This window comes from Lissotriton helveticus, chromosome 1_1 (assembly GCF_964261635.1).
Source record: "Lissotriton helveticus chromosome 1_1, aLisHel1.1, whole genome shotgun sequence".
NCBI classification, from domain to species: domain Eukaryota; kingdom Metazoa; phylum Chordata; class Amphibia; order Caudata; family Salamandridae; genus Lissotriton; species Lissotriton helveticus.
In genome coordinates, this window is record NC_136057.1 from 1,110,303,714 (window position 1) to 1,110,316,100 (window position 12,387).

The following is a 12,387-nucleotide window of genomic DNA, read 5'->3' on the forward strand; positions in this document are numbered from 1 at the left end:
CCACCATCTATAATGATGACACAAACATAAAAAATCTTATGTGAAACTGATATACACTCAACACACAGGTCCCTTTCAGGAGGGGTGGATCAACCCCTATTAACCAAAGGGCAACAATAATAATGCACCTGTTAATTTCTCATTTTCCTATTAATTTTTCCGGTTACATTTCTTTCCTTCTTTAATAATCTTTCTTGTCCTTACATATTTTTCTTTAAAAACTCCAAAAGTGCGTAGAAACACCTCCTAAACCCGGACAAAACCCACGTCGTCTATACACTAATGGAACGCGGAAGTGGTTTTATTCATAGCTGCCATCTTGAATCTGGACACGTGCCCTACTTTTTTAGCATAGCAGTGAGGACGGTGTGCCCATACGCGCTGCTCACCAACATTCAGTATTTGATTCCCATAGGGGGAAAGAGGATGGTAAAGTTCGAGCCCCAGGTTGGTATACATAGGTCACTGCACCGAGGTGATGCTTTGGCATTGTAAGTACAGCATAGCCTCAACAACTACCGTTTCGATGTTTCCTCACACTGAAGAATTTTCCCACGCCCCTTTTTTTTTTACTAAATAGAGTGCGACTGCAAGCTCCTCTATCCACCTGAAGTCCATGATGCAAGACATCTGCATTATTTATGTAGGGTTTTTTTTGTTTCTAAATGTGTACTGTGCTCTGTGTTGTGTGTTACAAGGATCATTGGTTTCACTAGATATGTTAACCTCAACCAATGATATATTGTAAATCTGCATACTGCCAAGATTTTGACAGGCTAACTCTCCCATTATATATTACAGATTACTAAGCAGTAACAACAAGTAAGTGCTGTACATTAATATCATTAGCATTCAGATTATGTGCAGCTATTAATCACTATAAAAGGAGTGGTATCAGGGAGTTACATCCTTCGTCCTCAAGAAAAGACATGGGGATTGGCTTGAAACATGCAAACCATTAGAAAGGCAGGTACATTATCACCTATATGTTCAACCTTTTTCCCATCTTTGTTAACCATACCGCCTAGAGGTCAGATTAAAATGAAAATAGCACTAACATACTAGGCAGGTATTTTTAAGACCCCCCCCCCACTCCTATTTTCATTATTTAGAATAGATCTAGTACTCCTATGTAATTTGTAGGTCGTAGAATGCCCCATTCTGCAGAGGAACGGGATGAATCTGATGAAGAATGCCACCAAGCCGCAACCCTGGTTAGTGAGGGTTATATTATAAGAAAACAACGCGTTTTCATTGTCGTGTGGAAGGTTAGTTCATCTTCACTGTTTTAAACAAGAGCAAAAAGATACAAATCCAAATATAGATACTCAAGTTATGCAATTTAAAAGTATATAGGTAAACAGAGTGCTTTACCAGCACTCACGATCATCCAGTTACTGGCGGTCATATTAGCACTGGAGAAGCGACCCAAATTCAAGTAGTGAATTTTCGTTATTACTTCCTTGCAATATTGTTACCAAAACAATGCTCAAGGCGGCACTTAGAAGTAAAAAGCAGTCCCATGGGTCCCAAGGGACTGGTGCAATTGGGTAATTTCAGCCACCCACAAGAGCACAGGTCTACCCTCTACACCTTAACCCCTACCTTACCAAATCACCATTATGGTGGGTGGTTATCAAATAAAAACACTACCTTATCAAATATATTTCATTGTCTTAAAAGCTATCAATAAAACCTCCTGCAAGTAGCTCTTCAAAAATGTTACTCACTATTGCCATCACAACCTACACTCATGCAGTTAAAACTTAATTATTATCAAATCTCACAGACACATCAGGTTTCCAATCTTTTAGGTTATTAAGATTCTCCAAAGGAACTTGTTTCCTGTTTACATGTTCAATCTCCTCCCTCATTAATGCACTCAGATGTCACCACCTCACACTAGAATGCCATACTGGCTAACTACTTCCTGAAAATTCACCATATGCGACCACCATCAATGCAGCAAAACTGAATAATGAAAATATGTGTGTGTGTGTGTATATCCTATCATATGTTTGTGGTCCTGGTCTGCCAAATGTTTATGCTTTTTTGATAGACACAGAAGAAGGAGTGAGAAACTTAGACTGTGCACTTTCACCTGAAGGCCTCATGGTGCTAGTACTGGGAGAACAGGGACACAGACAGGAAAAAAAGGAACAACAAATAAGTCTTCAGGGCAAAAAATAAAATGGTTCTCAAGCATATGAAAAAAAAAAGAGCAAATAATTCAAAATGTGTGGTGCCGCCACAAAAAAAAAGCGCTCTTTCCCTATTGCAGGTTTTTTATTTTTTTTAATGTGAACCACTAGATGCAAAAGTACACCCACATGTAATCATCTGAAGGAGTATGCCACTGAAACCTGGAAGAGAAACACTGTGGTCTTGACTTGTAGAAAGTATGAGTAACTCCAATGAATAGTAGGCACAACTTTGAAATGAATTTGTTTCATTAGTCTGAGCCAATGAAGAGTCTTAGGAACATCAGCCACATGGTTAGAGATCGGCAGGCCTGCCACCAACCTCACTTCCATACTTAGCAGCATCTATAATTTGCTACTACTGCCCTTGGGCATGCCAACATAGCAAATAGTGACACTACCCGGACCAGGATAAGCTATAGGCCAGATCCTTTTTAGTTCCCTTATTTGAAAGAAACATGAACAGACCATTATGTTTATCAGGGGCTACAGTGATGTTTTTATTCAGACAAAATCACAAAGTATTTGACTTGATCATCAGGACAGACACACAATACCCCACTCTACTGGTCAAAAAGCGGATTTCCACAGACCACCTTCAACAACAATTAACACCTCAGTTATCTAGACATTACATCTTTAAAATGTTTCTAGTCATCCATGCTTGTAACACCAAGAGGTAGGACTGGATTTTCACTCCGAGCTCTCCAACTAGACTATTTAAACAAAACAAAAAACTAAAATCAGTTGCACCAGATATTAAATAGGATACAACTTCTATCCAATGAAATCGAATGAAACCACCAGGAGGATATAAGTATATAGAGAGAATCCCTGCAGGACTCCATGATTAACTAGAGTGGAGGCAGATGAAAGGATGTCATGGTCACATATTGGGAACTTCTGGAGACAAGGAGGAAAACTAATAAAGGGCAGCCCTCTGAAAGCTAACTGCTGTTTGACTAAACTAACCTCTTCCACTCCACAGTGTCAAAAGCAGTGGTCCAATCTAAAAGGATCAGACCTGAGGGTGCCTCCTTATCGAGACCTCTCATATAATCATCCAGCATTGAGGCCAAGGAGGTCTCTATTCCTAGCCAAAGAAGGAACCCCATCTGGGGAAGGACTAACAGTTCGCTCACCTCCAGATGAGCGAACAACCAATGAGCTTTAAACACTTCAGCTATTTTAGCAATAGCGGGCCAGAGGGTATTAAGCTGATCAACGCCATTGCTCACACTCTACCACTCCCTACAATGTATCCCCTGTTCTCAAGAGTTTCTACTGGGTTACACCTCCCCTTCCGCCTTTTACAAAATGATTCTAACTCAGCTATTACCTGAAAAATACACTTGTATGCACATTCATTTAAGGCGACTCTTAAAATATTCCAGCACAACTTCATGTGTAGTGTGACATTTGCACTATGTCCAGTTCTTATCCCAAAGGTAAAATCAGTCCAGTGGCTTTCAGTAAGTTGCTCATACCAACTAGCTATAGTGGGAGGTATGTTCTTCTGCAGTATTATAGATACTATAAGCTGTACGATTACCAATGAAAATAATGAATCTTCCGCAGCCATTCTTTTGCCCAACAAAGCCAATTAGCCACATAGTTCACACCGTTTTTTTAAAGACACCTTCCCAAAAACAATGCAAGGAACGGCATTTCGACAACATGTGTGCTAAATTACCATTTATTCCCCACACTTCAGATACCTGGTCTTCTCAACAAAACCCTATCAATCTTCTTAGGGGTTAAGTATGTTAAAAACAGCATACTGAAGTGCTGCAAGTGCAAGTCACCCGGGAACAAGACTGGAGGCATATAGTTAAGAAACTGACGGCCGTATTTAAAGTATGGCGGATAGGATACACAGTGACATACGTTTAATTTGTCCGATCTGCTGTATTACAAGTGGATTACAGTCTATGGCGTTTTTAATAGGGTGGGCAGGATATCCACCACGTTTTGACAGAGTACTCGTTGATCAACCTCTAAAACAGTCCCACCTGTTTTTTTTTCTGTGTCAAAGTAGAATCAAGATCTGAAGAATACTTACTACACTTGCAAATCATATTACTCCAGCTATCTTCAGAAATACAAACTAAAAGGTCATAATGGACTTGACTACTCCCAGCCCCAAAAACATATATAGCTTGATGCTAATGTATCTTTTAGTTACACACTACTGTTGATAAAAGAGTAAGTGATGAGCCAATCTGTATGTAGATAAAGAAATTGCTTTAGGTAAGACATACCTATATTATAGTTCAGTGAAACTCACAAACCCACTGAACATACCACTCAACCCAACACCAGAATGCCCATGTGTGCTCAGCAGTTTGGTTTCATTAATGAATACATAGAAATATCTGTACAGTTCTATTATGCAATTTGTTATTTTTTAGGAAATATTTGCACATTCCACATTTTGTTACTCGCAAGCAAATGCTGGCATTAGACTTACCTTAACAACTTTGTTCATTGTAGTGAAACTCATTCAAAATAGCTTCTTTTCTGCAAACAAGCATAATGTATATGTTAGTTCAATGTCATGCAATTAAATTGGATTCTGTAAACTAAAAAGCACACTGCTTAAATGAGTATACATTCTGGTCCGACTCAAAAAGGCATTTTGGAGTACGTAAGGTAGTACTCCAGCAATACTACGTCACGCACATCTAAGAGCAATTCAGAAACCTGCCGCAAGGGATCTCCACCTCTGCCTCTCCAATCTTTTCTTTGTCTAGATCTCTGCCCAAGTGGTGGACATTTCCACGCAAGTAGGTATACATTTTAGTAATACATGTGCGGCAATCAAGGGTGAGGAGTGGGAAAATAGAGAAGCATTACAACAAAAGGAGAGGGGTCTAAGAAATGTAAAGTACAGGTTTAGGGGGAGACAGCCTAATTAAAAACACCCAGCCATATAAGAGTAAGACAAATGCAAATAATAAAATACACTTATAATGCTATCATAGTCCATATAGTGACAAAGTAGGCCTAAATTTAACTTCAGCCTTGTAGCAAGTCTAGCATCACACATGATCAACCACAAGTATTGTATCTGACTCATCAAAAACAATGGAGGGAGGCTGTAATGCTAACACCTATAAGGAAATAATGTAAAATAAGGTAAATTAATTTTAAATTTAAATATATATAAATTTTTCAAGTTAAAAAAAGCTTAAGTATAATTATTGCTAAGTTACATATTTTAATTTAATGATACACCTAAATATAAATTACATTTTTACTTTAAAAAGTCTAGAAATGATTAAAAATAATTAAAACATAACTTACAACAAGGTTGCTAGAAATAAAATAAATCCAATAATGCTAATGAGGGTGGGCGAGTTAAATTTTAACCATTGGTCAAAATGTATTATTTTAAAAATGAAGTATCTTGCTTTAAGTGGATATAGGTTAATATTGCGTGTTTAAAATGAACATTTTTATTTTACATTACACTAGTTTTATTTATTTATTTTATACTAAAAAATAATGAACTGTATTAAATGTCCCTTTATATTCCTAACTGGAGATCTCTTCCTAGATGGTGCAAAGCTCCACAAACAAGTAAAAAGTTATTGTTAGTAACATTACATTTATAAATAAAGTCACAGGAGGCTCACCCCCACATTTTAGAGGGTTAAAAGATCTTAAGTCTACATCTAGGTATAAATCTCCACTTTGAAACAAATATTAAAAAGTGGAGATTTGCACCTAGGAGATCTATACAAACTTAACTTTGTGAGTTAGGTCCTTGAAGTCCATTTCCGTCTCAGTGGTTTCTCGTTTGCCTCCCATTTGTCAAGTAGTTCCTACAAATCTATATAGGATCTGCACGTTTAGACAACAAACTAAGCGGTTGGTGTCCAGACTGATTCCAGACACCCCCAAATGATATGTTAGTGTGTAGACCAGCTAGCTCACAGTGCCACTAAAAGCTCCACAACCTTACCAAGGAGCGAATAGTTTCTGGCAACTATTGAACATGACAACCCAGACCCCTCAGGGATCGTGGAAACAGTGCAGTACTTTTCACTCAGTCACTCGTGTTCACTTCTTCTCAGAGAGAGATACAGAATAAATGAAGGGGACGTTTTCAATAAGCATTAATTGAACCAGCGTCATTCTCGTGTAAAATCCGTGTGCTACGACAACCATTTCTTTTTTTTTTGTAAATATATTTTTATTGCAGGAAACAAATATATTCACATGATAGACACCTGTTCGATGGTTCATATCAAAGTCTGCAGCAGTGGTAAAACATCTATACACGGCCATTCAGCCCACAACCCGGAGGTCGGGCGGCATTTGCATCTGATCCTTAGGACATGGCTCCGCGTTCTATCAGTGTAAAACAGGTGAAAATGAATAGGTCTCTTCTGCTTTTCCAAACAACCCAAAGAAACACCCTTCTCCTCCCAAACAGTCGTACCCCCCAGAGGAGTAGGTCTCAAGTCCCAATATTATAGTTCTCCGGTACTTGACGGAAGCGAATGGCGCTCCTCTTCCCTCTTTCCACCTCCCCCCTCCCAACCCGTCATCGGTAATTTAGTACACGGTCAAAGAGCGTGTGGTATGAGAGTGAGTCCTTCCTATTGGGAATATCTCGCCAATATTATGCTATTGGGGCCTAGGCAGTTCCTCAGCTATACTATCAGAGTCAGTATGTGTGTCATGGTTGCGCAGGGCCTGCACCAATGTCTCCCAAGCCTGCGCCGCCTCCAGAGCTCGCTCGTCCCGCCGCCGCCTCGCCTGCTGGTATCTCAACGTGCTCTCACTCCCTGCCCACTTGAGAAGTTCATTGCGCCATTTGGTGCCCGTTGGACCAACCCGCGCCTTCCAATGTCTGGTGATTTCCCGTTTAGCAAGGAGCAACCCTAAGTCGATAAACTTACTAGAAATTTTATTTTTGGGGGTATGTGGGAACCAGTGTAGAATTCCCACTGCCGCATCTATCTGCAAGTATCTTCCAGTTACTTCGGATAGCGTGTCTCCTACAAACAACCAGTAGGAGGTCAGCACGGAGCAGGACCATAGCATGTGAATGAGGTCCGCTCCGAGCGTCCTGCATCTAGGGCAGGCTGCCGTCTCCGAGGCGAAATATTTCTGTAGTTTCTCCGGGGTCAGATAGGCTCTATGCAATATATAGAAGTGGACCAATTGGAATCGAGCACTGCGCGTGCCCTTCCACGCTCGACGCAACAGCTGGGCCCACACGGTCTCCGGGATATCCTTCCCTATGTCAGTTTCCCAACGGGTCTTGAGCACCACCAGGGGGGTCAATCTCTCATTAATCAACCCGGAATACAGGCATGACACTGCCCTAACCGTTCCCGCAGACATCATGACGTACCGACACGCCGCTGACAGCTGAGGTTCCTCATGACCAGTTTTCCAGTGCGCCTGGATTGCCCTTGTGACCGCCGCGTGGAGCAAAAAATCGCCCCGGGGAACGTCGTAGCGGTCCAGAAGTGCCTGAAAAGGTAGTAACGTCCCGTCCTCATAGAGGTCTCCCAGGAGCTCTATACCCTCCTCCTCCCAAACTCGCAGTCGCGACCAGTCACCGCCATGGGGCAATGCAGTGAGCATTCCCAGCGGGATCTCCGGGGCATAAGGCCGCGCCATTCCCAGTCTGCGGTGCACTCGGTTCCAGCACGACCGTATGGTGCGTTCCTCCTGGGTGAGGTCCTTCAAATCAAGCCTCTGTTGCAGTGCGATATATAATAAGACATGTCTGGGTATGCCACAGCCCTGCGTCTCTTCCGGGCCACGAAACTCCCGCGCTACCTCTTGGGTATAGGTCTGCAATTGGGCAGCCAAATAGTACGTTTCAAAGTCGGGTACCGCCAACCCCCCTTCCATCTTCGGTCTCAGCAGGGTCTTGAGCGCAACTCTGCGGCGGCCCGAGCCCCATAGGAACGCCACGATCATAGAGTCCAGATTCTGAAAGCTAGATCGAGGGATCCAGATCGGAAGTGTCCGGAAGTAGTATAAAAGGCAGGGGAGCGCCACCATCTTCAGCAGCGCTATCCGTCCCGCCACCGAAAGGGGTAGGGTGGACCAAAAGGACAGGCTACCTTTTAACGCCCGGACGCTTCTGGAGATGTTGCCCTCGAGGGTGTCAGCAGGGTGATGGTAAACGTGCACCCTTAGGTACTTAAAACAAACAGGCTCCCATCTGATCTCCTTGTGAGTGTCCGGCTGAGGTCTATCTCTGCGGACCGGGAACAGGCAAGTTTTAGCCCAGTTTACACGGAGCCCTGACACCTCACCGAAAGCTGTGAGCACTGCATCAGCTCCGGTTAGGGCCGTCCCAGCGTCCTCGAGGAAAAGCAGTAGGTCGTCAGGATATAGGGAAATGTACTGGTGTCCCGACAAGGACTGCAATCCCCTGTAATGGGCCCCTGTACGGATCGATATAGCCAGCGGTTCCACTGCAAGGGCGAATAACAGCGGGGACAGCGAGCAGCCTTGTCTCGTGCCCCGTTCTACGGGGTAGCGCTGAGAAACCAGCGGGCCCGATTTAACCCTAGCCACCGCCGAGGCATATAGTACCGTGGTCCATCGCAGGAACCCCTCTCCCAGGCCAAACCGCTCAAGCACCTTGCGGAGGTATATCCCCTCCAGGCTGTCGAAGGCCTTCTCTAGGTCAATCGAGAGGATCATGGGATCGGGAGTATCTGCGTAATCTCCCTCCAACAGGCGAAACAAACGGCGGATGTTCATTGTAGTGTTACGCTTGGGAATGAAGCCCGCCTGGTCGACATGTACTAGAGAGCCCATATGATCCAGCAGTCGTGCGGCTAATATGCTGCTCAAGATCTTGTAGTCGACTGTGAGCATTGATAGTGGCCTGTAGGACGCTGGCTCTACGCCCTCCCGATCGGGTTTGAGCAGGGGTATCACCAGGGCCTCCCGCATCGAGCCCGGTAAGCGCCCCAAGGTCCTCGCTTCCTTGTAAACCCTCAGGAGCTTGGGGGCCAGGAGTTCTATGTAGGTGGAGTAAAACTCCACTGGGAGTCCGTCAAGGCCCGGCGTTTTATTTCGCGCCATCTTTTTTATGGCACTTCGGATCTCCCCCAGTTCCACATCACGCCCCAATGCCTTCGCCTGTGCAGGATCCAGAGTGGGGATCGGTAGATCGCGCAGGAAAACGTCAGTCCGAGTAGCGTCTGGCGGCAGCCGACTGCGTTATAGCAGCTTATAGTAACGCCAAAAACAGTCAAGGATCTCGGGTTGAGTATAGATCTCCTTGCCCTCCGCAGTGCGCATGGCCACAGTGGGCGAGGTACGTCTCATCGGGTTGGCAAGACAAGCCAGCAGCGCTCCCGATTTGTCACCCTCAGCAAGTGATCTAGTCAAGTAAGCCTTGTGGTCATAGCTTCGCAGCCGCTCGACCTCCACGGCCTCCGCCTCCCTTGCCGCCAAGGTCTGTTGTTGGAGCTCCGGGCGGCCAGGGCGGGTAACTTCCAGTTCACGGAGTGCCCGATCAGCCTTAGCTAGATCCTCCAGCATAACCCGATGCACCCCAACTCTCTGCGTTATGCAATAGCCTCTAACCACAACCTTAAAGGCGTCCCATTCCGTAGCCCTCTCACCTGTCGTGCCCTCATTCGTCTCAAAATATCTCGTGATCTTGTCTTCCAGGTCACTGCGGAACACCAGGTCTTCTAGCAGCTCGGGACGCAGTTTCCAGGTCGGCACACAGGGGGTGCTCTGAAGCCACCGGAAATCAACCAATAGCGGGTTGTGGTCGGAGATAGTCCTCGTCAGGTACTCAGATCGCACAGCTGAAGAAGCTAATTCTCTCGACCCCAGCAGGCCATCCAACCGCACATGCAACTCGTGCATGCCGGAAAAATGTGAGTAGTCTCGGGTGTGTGGGTGCTGGGCTTGCCAGATATCCGTCAGTCCCCACTTGGTCTGCCAGTCCGTCCTGCCCTTGGCCACCCGATGGGTCGGGGAGTCCAGGAGGGGCGGGTGGGATCTATCAAGGTTAATGTCTACCACCGAATTGAAGTCGCCCCCCAATAGGAGGGGTCCCGACAAATAGTGGGCCAGGGAGCCCGATAGCGTAGTCGAGTTCGAGTTTGAAAATCCTTTTTTCGATCACATGATCATAAAAGATATACATGACATCATAAAACAGTTCATTTACAATTTAAGAACGGATTAAATAACAGTAGTGATCATGGTTAGTTATATGATTGAGGTATGCCAGAAATCGAGACTATACTAACTCACCAAGTCTCTTGATATAGCGTTTACGGGCATACCACATTGAAGTTAAAAATTTAGATAGTGCAAATACCAGAGTTGGGGCCAAATCAATCTTTAAAACTCTATAGGCAGGCAAGAAAGTTCTGAATCCCATGTTTTTAAGTAAAGGAACGAGCCAGTACTTCCTGCTCCTCTCATAGGCTGGACAGAAAAAATCACATGTACATCGTTCTCTTTTACATGGGGACACGCAGGGCAATTTTCTGTAGAGGAGTGGGAAGACCATGTTGCTGTGAAAGATGCCAAAGGGAGAGTCCCATATCTCCATTGAAGGAATAGTTTCCTAGTTATTGCCGGAGTCATGGCATCTAGGACACTTTCCAGTTGGTAGGAGTCTTTAATTTTTATGAACTGATTGGTTAGAGATCCGTCTCGGATGCCATCGATGGATTGTAAGAGCATTTGGTCATAGTAGGCTCTCGATAGTACTTTTCTGGAGATCCTATTACTTGTGTTAACCGGATCTGACCATAGTTCAGGGAATCCTATTGCCTCAAAAGTACTCTTGATGTAATTTAGCCACGGGGTTCTTGTGGCATTCGGCAATGTTAGGAATTCCTGTAGCTCCGCTCTGTAAATACAGAGATCTGGGCTACTCCATAGGCGTCTCCAGAATGCAAGGGGTTTGAACCCCAACTCCTCCGTTATGGGCCGGAGGCCCAGATCCAACCTTAAAGGGAGAATTGGAGTGCTCAATGGAAGAGCAGTAATCTGCCTCAGGAACTTGTTCTCAGTGGTGAGTATTTTTAGTGATGGGATATGGCCCCAGAGTTCGCCCCCATAAATAACACCTCCCCGGGCCTGTGCCTTGTAAATTTGAATAACGGGGGTAAGCGGCCGATAGGGTGATTTATTCGCTAATCTCATAATACCACCCGCCAACTGTGCCAGTTTGATATTTGCCTTTAATTGGTGGGGTAGCCACGTTAGATTCTCATTGAGCGTAATCCCCAGGTATTCGATGGTGTGGACCCGTTCCAGTTGGACTGTGCCTAGGGTGGGTGGTGGGCGGTTGAGGGGCTTGGGGTTAAGAATCATGAATTTGGTTTTCTGCGGGTTGATTTTGAGTCCCCTATCCGTACAGAACTCCAGAAAACCATTCAAGACTCGTATGCCCATCAGGGATTTAGACAGCAGCAGGGTGTCATCTGCAAACATAATTGCAGGCACCCTGCTGCCGGTCAATTTTGGGGCATCAGTATTGGGAATCCTATCCAAATGCGCGATTACCCCGTTCACAAAGAGGCAGAACAGGGTCGGTGCAAGCACACAACCCTGCCTTACCCCTCTGGAAACGGGGAACCTTCCTGTTAGTTTGCCGCCTCTACCGCACCTAACCCTCGCATAGTTGTTATGGTGCAGTCTCATAAGGATTTCCAAAATGTCTCCCGGGACATTCATCTCCTCCATAACCTGCCATAATTTCGCTCTTGGGACCAAATCGAAGGCGGCACGTAAGTCCACAAACACTGTGTACACAGTGCCGCCCTCAATTAGTGCTGTTTTCCAATACAATAGGTTGAGCCTAAAAATTTGGTCGGTTGTGGACACCCCTTGCCTAAATCCCGCCTGGTAAGGAGTCAAGATCTCCATCTCATCGATCCAGTTCTGTACCCTGTCCAGGATCAGTCTCCCAAAAAGCTTTTGGGATACGTCGATAAGACTGATCGGGCGATAATTGGATGGGAGCAGAGGGGATCCTTTTTAAAGATAGGAACCACCTCTGCCCCCAGCCAAGTATCGGGGACCTCCATCCCCCCCAAGACCGCATTAAATATCAATGTGAGGTAGGGGGCCCATATCCCAGATTCTTGTTTAAACAGGTCACCGGGTACCCCATCAAGGCCTGGGGCTTTCCCTGTTGATAACCCAGCCAAGGCTATCCTCACCT

At 45.0% G+C, this 12,387-nt stretch overlaps 1 protein-coding gene across 1 annotated transcript in view; it reads right to left on the minus strand.

The window, feature by feature from the left end:
• Window positions 1–12,387, minus strand: part of GAS2L3 (growth arrest specific 2 like 3) — a 382,944-nt gene that overhangs the window by 276,264 nt on the left and 94,293 nt on the right. The window contains exon 3 of the mRNA XM_078678704.1: window positions 4,672–4,721. Within this exon, the coding sequence (XP_078534830.1) occupies window positions 4,672–4,704 (33 nt within the window). The 5' untranslated portion in view covers window positions 4,705–4,721. The remainder of the gene's footprint in view (window positions 1–4,671; window positions 4,722–12,387) is intronic.